This window comes from Cupressus sempervirens, chromosome 10, assembly GCF_028749045.1.
Source record: "Cupressus sempervirens isolate cs-2001-9-10 chromosome 10, ASM2874904v1, whole genome shotgun sequence".
NCBI classification, from domain to species: Eukaryota; Viridiplantae; Streptophyta; class Pinopsida; order Cupressales; family Cupressaceae; genus Cupressus; species Cupressus sempervirens.
In genome coordinates this window covers 704037487-704052499 of record NC_143127.1, presented here as the reverse complement: position 1 = coordinate 704052499, position 15013 = coordinate 704037487, and the positions used below count along the sequence as shown (strand labels likewise).

The 15013-nt window shown below is 36.9% G+C and overlaps 1 protein-coding gene across 4 annotated transcripts in view; it reads left to right on the top strand.

Annotated features, from left to right (window-relative positions):
• PNSB4 (NDH dependent flow 6) overlaps nt 1-13240 on the top strand; it is a 61001-nt gene extending 47761 nt beyond the window's left edge. For 2 of the 4 annotated variants that reach the window (XM_089805101.1, XM_089805099.1), the window contains exons 4-7: nt 11956-12011; nt 12224-12295; nt 12593-12744; nt 12864-13240. In XM_089805101.1, the coding sequence (XP_089661227.1) occupies nt 11956-12011; nt 12224-12295; nt 12593-12721 (257 nt within the window). In that variant the 3' untranslated portion in view covers nt 12722-12744; nt 12864-13240. Of the gene's footprint in view, nt 1-11955; nt 12012-12223; nt 12296-12592 lie in introns of all 4 variants that reach the window. The other 2 variants (XM_089805100.1, XM_089805097.1) reach the window with 1 other exon arrangement.
• Nucleotides 13241-15013: the final 1773 nt, after the last annotated feature.

Below are 15013 nucleotides of genomic sequence, written 5' to 3'. Positions count from 1 at the left end.
CAGCACAGGCATGGATTCATAAGTCGGATACGTTCCTAGCATTGAGGCCTATGTCGGAGATAGATGCCATCAGGTACGCCACCTTGCATTTGGAGGGCGCAACTCATGATTGGTGGTCACACGGGATGATTACTTTGCAACACAAATAGGTAACATCTTTCCAGGACTTTGTGGATAGATTGGTTGAGCATTTTGATAGGAAGGATCCAAAGATCTATTTTCGTGACCTCGCACAGTTGAGACAGTTAGGTAGTTTGGAGGTTTATATTAGCGAATTTCAGAGGTTATCAGTTATGGTACAGGATGTGTCTGAGAGACGGTTGGTTATCTTGTTCACAGAAGGATTGTTTGAACCCCTCAAGGGGTGGATTAAGGCATTTGACCCACCAACACTTCAGGAAGCTATGAGGAAAGCACAGAGTATGGAGCTTACAGCACCTTCTAGCAGGTTCACTTCCAGGGGTACTACTTCTTTCAGAGACAATAAGAAGTTTGATAAGAATAAAGGGAAGAGCGTTGATACCAAAGGGAAATCCACTACACCCCTGGATGCAGAAGCATTAAACAACCTGTGTAGGAAGAAGCTATGCTTCTATTGCAAAGGCCCATATGATAGGGACAATGATTGTCCTTTGAGACCTAAGGGAAAGGCCAATAGAGTTATGTGGGCATATTATGAAGGATCGGACTCTGACAGTACAACACATGAGGATGATCACAGTGATACAGAGCCTGAGGGAGAGACAGGGAATTCAGAGCAAAAAGAGGAACCTGAGTTACATTTAGAGTAGGGGCGTTTGTCTAGTATTCAGCAGGAGGGATCCTTTAGGTTACGTGGTGTTCTAGTAGGACAGAAGGTGATCACATTGGTTGATACAGGTGCTACGCACAACTTCATTGATGCACGTCTGGTTGAGCGCCGTGGTATTAAGACAGAGGAGTTTGAGGGTCTCCGAGTACAGGTTGTTGATGGTTACACTCTTAAGTGTAACAGGATGGTTAGAGACATGCCTTTACGCTTGAATAATTATGAGTTCAAAGCTGATTACCATGTGGTCAATGTGGGTGACTTGGATATCGTTTTGGGTATGACATGGTTACGTTTATTGGGTGAGGTCACTTTTCGGCTCAAGGACATGGAGATCAAGTTTGAGGTAGATGGGAAGCAGCATGTGTTGAGAGCTATCAGGAATAGTGACATCCGAACCATTTCTCTCAGACGATTGGAAAGATTGGTGAGGCATAATGATATTGAATGGGCAGCCATGTGTACTCTCATGCCCACAAAGGAGGAACAACAAAAGACAGAATATCATCCAGATATCCAGATATTGAGAAAGAAGTATAATAAGGTATTCAGCGATATTCCACTTGGTACACCACCTGATAGAGGGATTGAGCACATCATTGAGTTAGAAGAGGGTGCTAAACTAGTTATGATTACTCCATATAGGCATCCAAAGAGGCTCAAGGATGAAATAGAGAAAACCATCAAGGAGCTTCTCGCAATGGGACACATTAGACCTAGTAAGTCTCCTTTTGCTTCTTCAGTAGTTTTGGTAAAGAAGAAAGATGGTTCACTTCAGATGTGCATAGATTACAGGGTATTGAATAAGAAAACCATTAAGAATAGATATCCTATTCCGCGGATTGATGAGCTGATAGATGAACTACATGGGGCATGCTACTTTAGTAAGATTGATTTGAGATCCGGTTACCACCAGATTAGAGTCAGAGAACAGGACATAGAGAAGACTGCATTCAGATGTCATTGTGGGCACTTTGAGTTTGTAGTTATGCCATTCGGTTTGACCAATGCACCAGCTACTTTCCAGTCCACCATGAATAAGGTCTTCCATCATCAGCTGAGGAAGTTTGTGTTGGTTTTCTTTGATGATATCTTGATATACAGTCGGACATGGCATGAGCATATGGAGCATTTAGAGACAGTATTGAATACCTTGCAGGCAGAGTCCTTGTATGCCAAAGAGTCCAAATGTGATTTGGGTATGACCGAGTTATTATACTTAGGTCATATTATCAGTAGAGAAGGAGTACGAATGGATCCTGATAAGATCCGTGCTATAGTGGAGTGGCCTATCCCTGAGAACTTGACCCAGCTGAGAGGATTCCTTGGTTTATGTGGCTTCTATCGCAGATTTGTTTGCGGATATTCACGACATGCAGCTCCTATGACAGACTTGCTTAAAAAGGGAGCCTTTGTTTGGACATCAAAGGCACAGGCTTGTTTTGACAGATTTAAGGAGATCATGACTTCATGTCCGGTACTAGCATTGCCCGATTTCTCGAAGCCATTTGAACTCCAGTGTGACGCCTCAGGAGATGGTATTGAGGCTGTTTTGATGCAGGACAAACATCCTATTGCTTATGAGAGCAGGAAATTCCGTGGGCCAGAGAGATCATTCAGCATTTACGATAAGGAGATGTTAGCTATCATGCACGCATTAGCTAAATTCAGGCAGTATCTAGTAGGTGGTAAGTTTTGTATAAAAACTGACCACAATAGTTTGAGACATTTCCTTGGACAGAGAGATCTCAATGATAGACGGCAGAAATGGGTGAGTAAGCTGCAGGCCTACGACTTTGATATATCATACGTTAGGGGGACTCAGAATGTGGTAGCAGACGCCTTGTCACGCAGGCCACATCTTAGTGCGATGGTTGAGATCTCTGAGGATTGGAAGCATTTGATTGTTGCAGAGTATGCTAGAGACTCTTGGGCATCTGGGACAGTTGATGGGACAATTATTGATACCAGGTATACACTTGTGGATGAATTGATTATTTACAAGAACAGGATATTTTTAATCCCAGGATCGAAGGTGAAGCGGTCTATTATGAGGGCTCTTCATGATTCACCTATAGCTGGTCATCCTGGGTACTTTAAAACATATAGACAGGTGCGAGAACGGTTCACATGGAAAGGACTCAAGACAGATGTATTGCAGTATGTTCGTGAGTGTCCTGTTTGTCAGCAGAATAAGCAAGAACACACCTTCCCAGTAGGACTCCTACAGCCACTTCCCGTTCCGGATCGGAAGTGGGAATGCATAGCCATGGACTTCATTACAGGTTTGCTTAAGGCCCAAGGACGCGATTGCATTTATGTGGTGGTGGATAGACTGACGAAGTATGCACACTTCTTTCCCATCACTACTACTTACACAGCAGTACATGTAGCTGAGGTATTCTTTAGAGAGATTTTCAGACTACATGGGATACCCCGAAGTATTGTGAGTGATAGAGATAGTAGATTCTTGAGTCATTTTTGGCAGGAGGTGTTTCAATTATGTGGCACTGAGCTCACACCCAGTACTAGTTACCACCTGTAGACTGATGGACAGATGGAAATAGTGAACAAGTGGGTGGAAGGCTACTTGAGAAATTACGTGGCTGATCAGCAGAAGGCATGGGTGAGATGGATTTATTTGTGTGAATATTGTTATAATACCACTTCTCACATGTCTATTCAGATGACACCTTTCCGAGCTTTATATGGGTATGATGCACCGAGCTTTATTGACTTGCTGATGGGTGATGTTCGGGTTCCACATGCCGAGAGTTTGATTCAAGAAAGTAAGGACATTGTTGATGCTCTCCGGGATAACATAGCCAGGGCACAGAATTAGTATAAGCAGTATGTAGATCAAAAAAGGACAGAGAGGAGCTTTGAAGTTGGCGACATGGTTTACCTCATGCTTCAACCATTTCGACAATCTACCCTTAAAAAGAGTGGATCAGAGAAGCTTAAGCCTAGGTATTATGGGCCTTTCAGGATCACTAGGCGTATAGGGGAGTTGGCTTATGAGCTTGAGCTTCCAGTAGATAGCAAAGTGTACAATGTATTCCACGTGTCGCGCCTCAAAAAGGCGTTGGGACAGAATGTGGTACCTTCTGCGGTATTACCTCCCTTGGATGATGAAGGGAAATTGATCTTAGTGCTGGAATTCATTTTGGATTGTAGGGAAAAGCAGCTCCGCAGAAGGGTGATCAGAGAGTATTTGGTTAAATGGAAAGATCTACCAGCTGAAGATGCCACTTGGGAAAATGAAACAATTCTACAGCATCCAGCATTGAGATTGCTTGAGGACAAGCAATTTCAGGAAGGGCGGACTATCATGTCCCCTTCCCAGTGACATGATTTCTACAGTAGATTTGCCTATCATTGACTCTCGTAGGCAAATGATTTTGGTGAGAGAGTCATCCTGTGCCAGTTGACAACATATTGCTCTCGGAGTGTTATAATTGAGCCTATATCTAGTAAGTTGGGGCCCACATGTTTTAATTTTGAATTGAGATTTGCACTTTTAATTTCATAAAGTTATTTAATTAATTTTATAAAGTTATACATTAATAAAGTGCATTATAATAAGACTTTATAAAAAGATGTTTCTAGAAGCTCTTGGTGCCTTCTTAAAAAGATAAATAAATAGAGGGCGGTAGGCACCCATTTGGACAAGCGGTTTTTGTGGTTTCAACTTCTATCTATGTTGGAGCGATTTGTAGTCATCTGGTCTGCAAATTCTCAAGTTATCTTTGGGAACGAAAACTCCCATTGATAAGCAATTTTGAGGGTGTGGAATATCGCCTGAATTATTGCACTCTGGAAGTGATATTACAATCACTTCATCCAAGCAGAAATCTGTGGCCTAAGGCCAAGTTAGGGATTCTTGCATTATTGATTGACTGAGAAGAATCAATTGCCATCCACCAAATTATTGTAAGACTGGAGAAATTCGAAGGAAGCTAGGAGGGGAATATTGATTGGTATCAGACAAGAGTTCGATTCACGTCTCAGATCAGAGGGTTTGAATTTCGCTAATAGAAGGGGATTACAAGTAGCGTTTCATTTCCAAGCAAATAAGTTCGGGTCATCTGGTTCAAGCGTCCCTTCTTATGGTATTTTTGTCATTGTTTGGAGCCAAGAAAATATCGCAGGGTTGAATGCTGAGAGTTTAAAATTTGCGGGTATCAATTTTCTTGCAGAGATTTGAAAGCGGAATTTCGGGCCAGAACTGGGACGATCTGCAACTCGATTTGCATTAGAGATTGGGCAGTTTACTCTCAGGATCCTTCCCGACTCAGTCTGGGTTATTTCTGGCGGATATCTAAGGGTAAGATTTGCGGGGGTAGAGACTCACTAGCCTCAAGTTCTTCCAGTCGACTTTGCACACGGGCTGCATGCTGCACATCTTCAGAGGTTCGGCATCTACTCCAGTATTGGCATATTTATCAGCAAGCACATATGAAATTCGACTGTTGATGAATTCGCCAGCAGTATTACAAGGATCTGAGACCTGTTACCAACTCTAGCAAACCTTTGGCGATTCATAGTTATCTAGGTTTCAATGTTTTTTGATATATTTGCTAATGCATCAATAGTTTCATATATTGATAACTGAAGAAGCTATTTTGATTACAGACTGCTTATTGTACGTATCTGCCATGAATATAAAAATACATTTCCATCTGTATTGGAGTTAGAATTTTATCTAAAATAGCACAGATTTGATTATTTAGCCAAGTATTTGACAAAATTCTCCAGTGTAATATCAGTATTAATATTGATTTAATTAGCAAGGGTCATCTCAAAATTGATAGTTGAACCTGCCTCCCAACAACTATAGTAGGCTTCCATCCAGAAGCCCATAGAAAAGTTAGAATAAAATGGTGTCTAAACTAAAAGCTGAACTCTTATCTTTAGATTTTAGTAGGTTAGCATATTCAAGAATTCAAGACAAATGAATTGTATGTAAAGGAGTACATTGACGAATTATGTAACCTTGCCATAAGAGAGACATAGATAATGATAGAAAAGATTGCAAGGTACTTAACGGATTACAATAATATCCAAGATCAAATTAGTTTCTTGCATTTCAAAAGCATAGAAGAAGCTTATACAATGCACCTAAAGGGTAGAAAAGAAATTATCCATAAAACTAGAGGAAGAGGAAGATTATCAAGGGAGGGGCTCAATTTGGTGAAGATAAAAGGAAACAAAGTAATGAAAGGGATTCATAGACTACTCAAACTGAAGAATCTACTCAAGATGTCAGAGATGGAAGAAGTACCTTTAGAGGAAGAGAAGTTTTCAAGAAAGGAGGCAGAAGGAGATTAACTTGTTATTAGTGTGGAAAGGAAGACCATAGAGCTTATGGATGTCCAACTAGAATCATTTGATTATGAAAGTAACAATAGTGAAAAACGTGATGAAGGGTACCATCATTATATACAATAGAATACAATAAAACCCGATCATGGAGAAGCCCTTATGCTAGAAATACTAATGAAGACAAAGAAGGAAGAACTTAAACTAGCACAAAGAAGAAAATGTTTTGAGCTTTTTGTAAGTGTCAAGGAAAATGTTGTAGAATTGTGGTGAATGGTGGAAGCACTAATAAATTGATATCTGGTGGAAAAGTTAAGATTGCAAAGACTCAAATGTTCAAAACCCTACAAGGTATTGTAGTAACAAATAGAGAATCAATTAATGGTGAATGCTTAATGTTTAATTAATTTTCATTTTGGGACTTGTCAAAATGAAATCTTGTGTGACATAGTGCCTATGGATGCTTGTCACATTTTACTTGGTTTGCTATGGCAATACGATAGGAAATCTATTGATGATGGTGAGAAGAACACTTATATGAGCGCCAAGGGTTTGAAGAAGGTGAAGCAATTTTTAAATGCAATACAGGATGAAAAGGTACATTTTTCTGTTACTCCTAAGTTTGCATGGAAGGGAGAAAATGCATTAAAGGAAGAAGAAACTCCTATAAAAACTCAAAATTAGTCATCATATAGATCTAATTCTTGGAGCAAATTCGCCTAATAAGGATGCATATAGGATGATCCTAGAGGAAAATGAAGTATTAAAAAGACAATTTCAGGAGTTATTGAACAAGCAATTGGTTAGAGTAAGCACAAGTCCATCAGCTGCCCCAGTAGTGTTAGCAGCCAAAAAAATGTGCACTCATACTTGGGCCATAAACAAAATCATCATCAAATACTGGTTTTCACTGCAACAAACAGATAACCTAATGGATTGTTTGATTGAAGCAAGGTATTTCACAAAGATTGATTTGAAAAGTCGTTAAATTTGAATAGGGAAGGTGATGAATGGAAATTGACATTCAAGACCAAAGATGGATTGTATGAATTGCTGGTCATGCTCTTTGGGCTAAACAATGCACCAAAAACTTTTATGAGGTTGATGAGTGAAGTGCTTAAGCCATATCTTGGTAATTTTGTGATCATCTATCTTGATGATACTTTTAGTTTTATATTTAGTAAAACAAAAGAGGATCCTATGAAACACATGTAATTGGTTTTGCAAAGGTTAAAGGAAGAAAAGTAGCTAATTTACTTGAAGAAATGTAATTTTATGGAGTTGGTATATTCAGGTTTTCTAATTTCACAAGGACTAAAAATGGAACCTGAAAAGGTTAAAGCCATTGTACAGTGGTCATCACCTAAAGGCTCATTTGAAGCAAAGATCTTCCATGGATTGGCTAGTTTCTATAGGAAATTTACACGAAACTTCAGCAGTATTTGTGGCCCTACTACTGAAACTATGAAAGGAAAGAGGATTGATTTTCATGAGCAGCAGCAGCCATAGGAGTTCTCAGCTTCTCAACGAAAAGGTGACAGCACAGTCTATGTTGGCCTTACCAAACTTTAACAAGGTCTTCCAAATAGATTGTTGTGCAAGGAACCTGGCCATTGGAGGAACTGTAAGACAAGAGCGAAGACCAATTACCTACTCCGGCAGAATGCTAAATGAAGCCAATAAGAAATATTCGGTTTATGATTCAGAATACTGTCCTATTATTCAGGCAGTAAAGAATTGGAGAATGTAGTTTCTGCCTAAAAGGTTTATCCTATACATTGATCATCTTGCTCTACAGTACATTAGAAACCAACACAAGCTCAATCCAAGGCACACAAAGTTGGTTGAGTACTTAGAATTTATTCTTTTGTATTAAGACATAAGAGTGGGAAGACTAATCAGGTAGCAGATGCCTTGAGTAGAAGAAATTTCTTGTTGACTGAAATGAAAATTGAAGTTATTGAATTTGAAGCATTCAAGGATCTATATGAGGAAGATGAAGATCTCAAAGAGGCTTGGACTGCATGTAAACACCCAATGAATCAAGATAAATCTCCATGGTTGAAGTATTTTGTTCAAGAAGGTCTACTTTTCAAGAAGAAATGTTTGTGCATACCCTGAGCACCCACAGGAGAAAATTTAATAACGGCAAAACCTAGTTGGGTCTTGTCTGGTCATTGTGTTAGGGAAACCTCTTGGTCCAAATACAAGAAATTTATTGTCCTAGAATGCTAGGTTGAGGGATACAAGCTTCTTTATACCATGTATTGTGATCTTTTTTATACCACAATATCACAGGCAACGAGTTTTGTATACCTTAGACACTTGACAATATTTATGTTTTAAAAAATGATTTTCCTTTAGTTTTTTTAATACGCATGATTAATGTATTGTATATGTGATCAAAATAGCTTCTATTTTATTCGTTCATTGTGTCTATTTTATTGAAGGGTGCAAGATAATAGTAATAAAAATATTCATAGTTTTTTAAGTTATTCAATGATTCGTTGAGTTTGAGTTCGGATCAAATTCTGCTTGTTGAGTGTGAGCCGAGTCCGAGTCAGCGTACATTCTTTCAAAGATTACACAGATTATTAGTGTATTTTATGCTATGATAATTTCAGTTTATGCACACAACCTCATTTACTTATAGATATATATAGTGAATGAAAGCCAAAACTTTGGTTTCTTCTTGTGAATAATTAAATTTTTGGATTGAATTCTTCTAGCTTTTGAACAAATTTGGATGATTTGGGATTTGAGGCTGGCCTAAATATAGTTTGTCTCGTGATTATGCTCATTTCATGTTTCATATTTCTTTTCTTAGTTTTCCAAATTTTTGAACTTATTATAATGAATGAGAGCACCTTGCTATTGCAGAGAACTGCAAAATGCTGTAAATTTCTTTCCAAAGACATTGTTTCTCACATGTTTGATTTCACTTTTCCAGTGTGATTTGGTTTATACTTTATAAAAATATCAAAATTTGGGGGGTTTCTTGTATGCTGAAATTTGTTGAGTTAAAGATTCTTGAAGTACTTCTAGAATTTCTAGTGAAATTGGAGTCCTTGGCACATATAATGCTCTCGGGGTGTCCTTAATAAGGTTTTGAAGAAATATGAATCTACAATATATATTTTTATGTCAGGCAGCATGGAATGAATCTGGGCATTTAGGAAACTCTACCCATTTTATAAGAAATTGGTTGATATGCTTTGATGCATTAGGCATATTGCTTCAAATTTAGCAGAGATGATTTCCCATTTTTTATTGTTTGGAGGTAGTAGCATGAGGATTTCGTGTTGGTGAATTTTTTGTACTATTATTATTTGCTTGATCTCACAAGTGCTTGTATATTTTTCTTACATCTCTTCCTGCTAAGTAAAGTTTTTTGGACGAAACTGAGAACACAATTGTTTTATAAAGTTGGACACAAGATTTACTTTTATTTTGCCTTGCCTGCAAAATTACTATGGATTTTGCACTAAACAAAGGCTTTTCTATTTATTTTTTTTGCAAAGATACTTTGGAGATTTTTCTAGCCTTTGTTTCAATTTGTATTCCATCTTATTTATGCATGCTGATTCAAGGTGGAGAACTTGGATAAGGAAAATTAGACATGGGGGAAAAGGAGAATGTCATTGAGAGTGGAAAGGACAGAAAGGAATCATGATAGATAGGGAAGACATTTTCTACAAAGGAGGTATAGAGAGAGGGAAGTGGGATGTGATGAGAAGATGGAATAACAATGGTATTTGGAAAAAAAATCAGGTAAAGGTAAAGAGCTCATTGCACATAGTGGGCAGATAAAGAAAGAAATCTGCATTAGAGATTGTTTGTCTGTGATAATAATGATTATAAGATAAAAAAAAGAGTTTCTTTTTTATAGTAAATTTGTCTGCTTTGGAAAAATTGTTTCCTTTTAATAAAGGCAAAGGCTAGCAAGCCAAGCAATGGCCTTGTTGCATTGCACAATTCAATAAACATTTGTTGAATTGTCTTTCAAATTTTCTACCATCCTTAATGATACCTTCAAGTGTTCAATACACACATATTATGCATATCTTGTATTTTTTATTTTATTTATTGTTATCTTTCTTTAAAGGTTTATTTAATAATCATTGATATATATTTCTTATAATAGATATTATATATATATCTCTTGTTGTAATATTCATTTTAACTCTTCCACTTTTGGTTTGTTTCTCACATTATACAATTATGTTTTACCATTTCACCTCATAATATGCACATTTATCTTTTATTTCTCGTCTGTTGTGCTTGTTTCTCTTTTCTCCTCTTTTATTTGTGGAGTGACTCCAGAGCTGCAACACACTTTCTGTTATACATCTCTTGCTATTCATCCTAATGATGGATCACAGAGTGATCCAAATGTTGATGCTAAAAACACACACAATCTAATCCAGAAACCTTTGATAACAAGAAAAAGACAGTAATATTTTGTTCTAACCTTAGGCTGGTTCCACAAATTATTTTACTCACACAGGTAAGCTTCTGATCTTAATCACACTCTACAAATAAAACTGTCTCAACTTGATCCCTTTCTGTGTCTTTCTAGAGTTTAGATTAAACTATACCGATTATTCTGAAATATTTCTTTCTAGACCCAGTAGGATATCATAGTATAAGATAAAGAATATTGATCCATAAGAATTTGAAACAAATAGGACAAGGCAAATAAGAGATTAAAAGAAGCGAAGAGAAGGGAGCAACCAGTGGGGGATTAAATTTCTTCATGAAATTTGGCTGCTAGCGATTTATGTACCTGCAGTAAAATACTAAATGTGAAACCTTGTCGTCCACTTCCATACATATGGTATACCTAGTAGGGGCCCAGGAACCTTTCTTTCTCAAATACTATTTTACGAGAACTTCACCATTTGTATCCAGCCAAAGGAAAGTCTCTGCTTTCAGCAATGTTTTTAAGAACTGCGCTTTCTTCCAAACGTCATTAATGTGATAAAATAACTCCTATAAGATTTTGGCATCCAACTACCAAAGAACATTCTCTAGTCTAGTTTGACATCAACCAATAGTATCCTCCATAAAATCAAGAAGAAAACTATTCAGCCCAAAGTACTGTTTCCTTACAATAACACCTGTGATACAATTTCCATGGAAGAATCCTTATGTTTGCAGTCCTACCAGGCAAATGCTTCATCCTTAACTTGGATGAGGATTACCTCTGGGGCATTCCTGATGCTTCACCCCTGTGATCATTACCTTGGTGCAGTGAATGCTTAGGTGTAACATTCATGCTTATGAGAGATGGATTGTTGCAAATCACTACTCAAAAGTTCAACTCAAAAACTATGTAAAATAGTACATGATTTTACATGCTTCCAAATTGCTCAGTGTCACAGGTCATTACAAACTGATCAGTTGCAGCTTAATTGTTTTCATTTTACAAAACCACCACACTAGTCAGGAGTGCCAGTTTTGAGCCTTTTATTGATCATCTTTGTGATGATCTTGTACACTATATCACAGAGGGAGATAGGCCTAAAATCTTTAGAATCATGACATATTCCTTTAAATCTTCAGGCTATATTTCATTGGTTTAATCCTAATGCAATAATGTCAAGCATTTTTAAATGCATTAATTATTTGTAAATGCATTAATTCTAATTGGATGCAAACTGATTTATGATAGTATGCTCCTCTATTCTTCTACAAAATTGTCTTTGTCCTTCTTACAGTAGTTTGTATACTAATTTTAATTCCTTTTAAGTAATGATTATGATAAATTGCATTCATTTATCACCTTCGTCACTAAACAGGTGTTTCCACATTTATGTTTACAGATACTTTTTATATATGTTTCACCGTTTGGGGATGCTGTGTTTTTGGATCTATGAAAGTAAGTTGACTTGAATGGGGCTCTTCTTTGTTGGAAACATTTGCATGAGCACTATATTTACATTTTTGTTTCTGGTAGAGAGCATGGATGAATAAATTTCATTCTCAACGTAAATATGGATTATCATTTTAATCACGATGAACTAATGTATGTTCAATTCTTTATTAATTTGTGAATTTTGAGAAAAGAACAAATGAGAATATTTTGTGCAGGACCCATTTTATGATGGTGACCCATACAGAAAAGATGGTGGAGATGGATCTCAAAACTGGATGTATGAGAAGGTGAGGAATGGAATTTAAGTTTTGCATCTGTTCTATAATGGACATAATTTGAAAATTGCTGCTTAAAAGGAAGCCGTTGTATTATCATCTTCATGAAATACCTAGTCTCTCCATATCCAAAATTGTAATTTCTTTATAGATTGGTTATTTGGATGTTTGACATTTAGTTTGGTCTGTGGAATCAAAAAAAATGTAAGAATATATGCAAACACACACACACACACACATATAGACTCAAGGATTATAATACTATTTCTATATATAAATAACATCAATTTAGCTATGATCACATTGCAGGAAGAACAGGATGAAGCATCAGCAAGGGAGGAACTTTTGAGAGAGGAGTTAATTCAGGAAATAGAAAGGAAAGTTGGAGGGCTGAGCAAGCTTGAAGAAGCAGAGAAAAAGGAGAAGGAACCAGTCTAAACAGCATGCCATGATCAGTATTTGTAATAGACACATTTTTTCGTCTCTGGCAGCAGATCATTATATTTTTCTATGCATCCGTTGATGCACTATAGTTTGAAATGGATGCTTATCATTACATCTGATGATCCTATGTTTACAGGATACATCATACGATAAAAGGATCACGAGTCTAAGAGATCTGGTTATGGCCTGTAAAACATCCACCTGTAAAAAAGAGTGGAATGGTGTATGCTAATGCTCAGCCATGGCAAGGCACAAACATAATACTGTACACTCAGTAGTTTTAATACTATGTATCTTAGTTATTGGCTATTGCCAAATTATGTTAAGATGGGTAAGGCATGGTTGTAAGGGTCATACATGATTGTTTCTGTTCTTCTTTGTTGGTCATTTGCCAATAATCATTGCTCTTCACAACTGCTTTCTGGTCAATGTAACTAATAATATCCTCCTTTGGAAATAAATATTTTGTTACCAAAATTATGATTGGTTCCACTTTTACCGATCAACCCCTAACTAATTGTGTTACATGCATAATATGAATATAGATCTGATAGTCTGGCCTTTTTAACTGTATAAGAGATAGCTCTTCATCTCAAATTACAAATCTATTACTTGAAGACAAATCAAATCAATATATCTGTTCAGTTGGTTGGTTCAGTCATCAATGTTTGGAAAGTTGGCCAAGTGTTGGGAAACATTTCTGGGAATGGAAATACTTTCTGAATCACTGTTTTCAGTATTGGGAATATAATTTCTGTTGGCTACCGCCCATCTATGCCAAATAAAAAGGTTGGTTTGGTTCAGTGCAAGTAGTTACATGACTGGTTAGTCTCTGTGGTGGGTTCAATGCCAACCACATTGAAATTCACTATGCATTGGAAGGGAAGAATATTTCAGGAGTGTCAGGAGGGGGATTAAGAAGAAGATTTTCATCAATCTTTCAATCAAGAACTTCAGGGCTTTCAATTTTTAATAATTTGTTAAAATCACACCCTGGTCTCCTTTGTTGTGAGAGGCTATTATGACTTAATGGAAATTCATTAGTCTGATAAATTATAGGACTTGGTGACTGCATTTATTGAATAGAAGTCAAACTCATCGTGTCCACAAGTAACAATTCACTGTTTTGATTTTTTTTTACTATGGAAACTTCACATCATCAGCAATTTATTACATAGCAGTCAAATCCTTTATGAGAGATCTTGAAGATAAACTGGAAACTTCAGTATTCAAGATGGTGACATGACGAATTCAGAAAAGTGAAAATGTAAAATGTCTAGAAGTGGAACTATGAAAACTCTCATTTCGCTATATTTATGATAAAAAATGGTTTCTTCAGCAAGAATATGGTATGGTACAATTAAAAAATCTTAATGTGTCAAGCAACTGAATAGAATAGGGATTGCTGGTTAACAGATTTCTTTCTTGCAAATTGGCTCTTCAAGATACTGAAAGACTCAATCTAAGATCAAGGATGCACTTACTTCCATTAAGTTCTACAAGTTGATGAAATTTATATTGATGTGTTCAGATTGCATCTAACATGTGATAAAAGAAACAATTAGTCAAGTTGGGTTGTCAGAAAAAGTAGAAACATGAATTTAAAAGCAGCAATATTATGAGTGTGCACACAAGAATAAAATAAGGTGTGGCAGCCTAGATTTGGATGAGCTAGGGCGAGATAAACAAGCGATGAAGATTTGTCATTGTATGCTAGATAGAGCATATGGCGTTAAAGCAAATCTTCTCTTTAATATGCAGATATTGTATTCAGAATCACTAGAAATGAGAGGATGTTTCTGGTCTGAATGACTTCACTACTTCTTCCTTTCCACGATTATTTTAGCCTATTGAATTTAGTGAGGGAGGAATCTACGACCCTGTCACCCAACCCAAAAGATTTGAGGAATCTACAAAGAAAACACCAATCCACCCAATCATACAGCATGGAAAGATATATCTTCATAAGAAAACCCTTCTCTTTAGAACTTTCAAGGGAGTGGATGTTCTCATTAACGGTGAGGATGGAGACCAATATCTTCTTCCCAGGGAAAAAGCCATTCTGTAAGGGATAAATAATATTTGAAAGCAATGAAAGTAATCTACTGACGAGGGCCTTAGAAAAAATCTTATAAAATGAATTGCAAAGGCAGCCAGGTCTGAAGCAGTCCATAGTCTCTGTGCAAGCTTTTTTGGGATGAGGACGAGGAAAGTGGCATTAATCTTCTTAAGAAGGGGTTTGGAACCAATACATTCTTTAACAACGTCTAATACATTGTTCTCCAC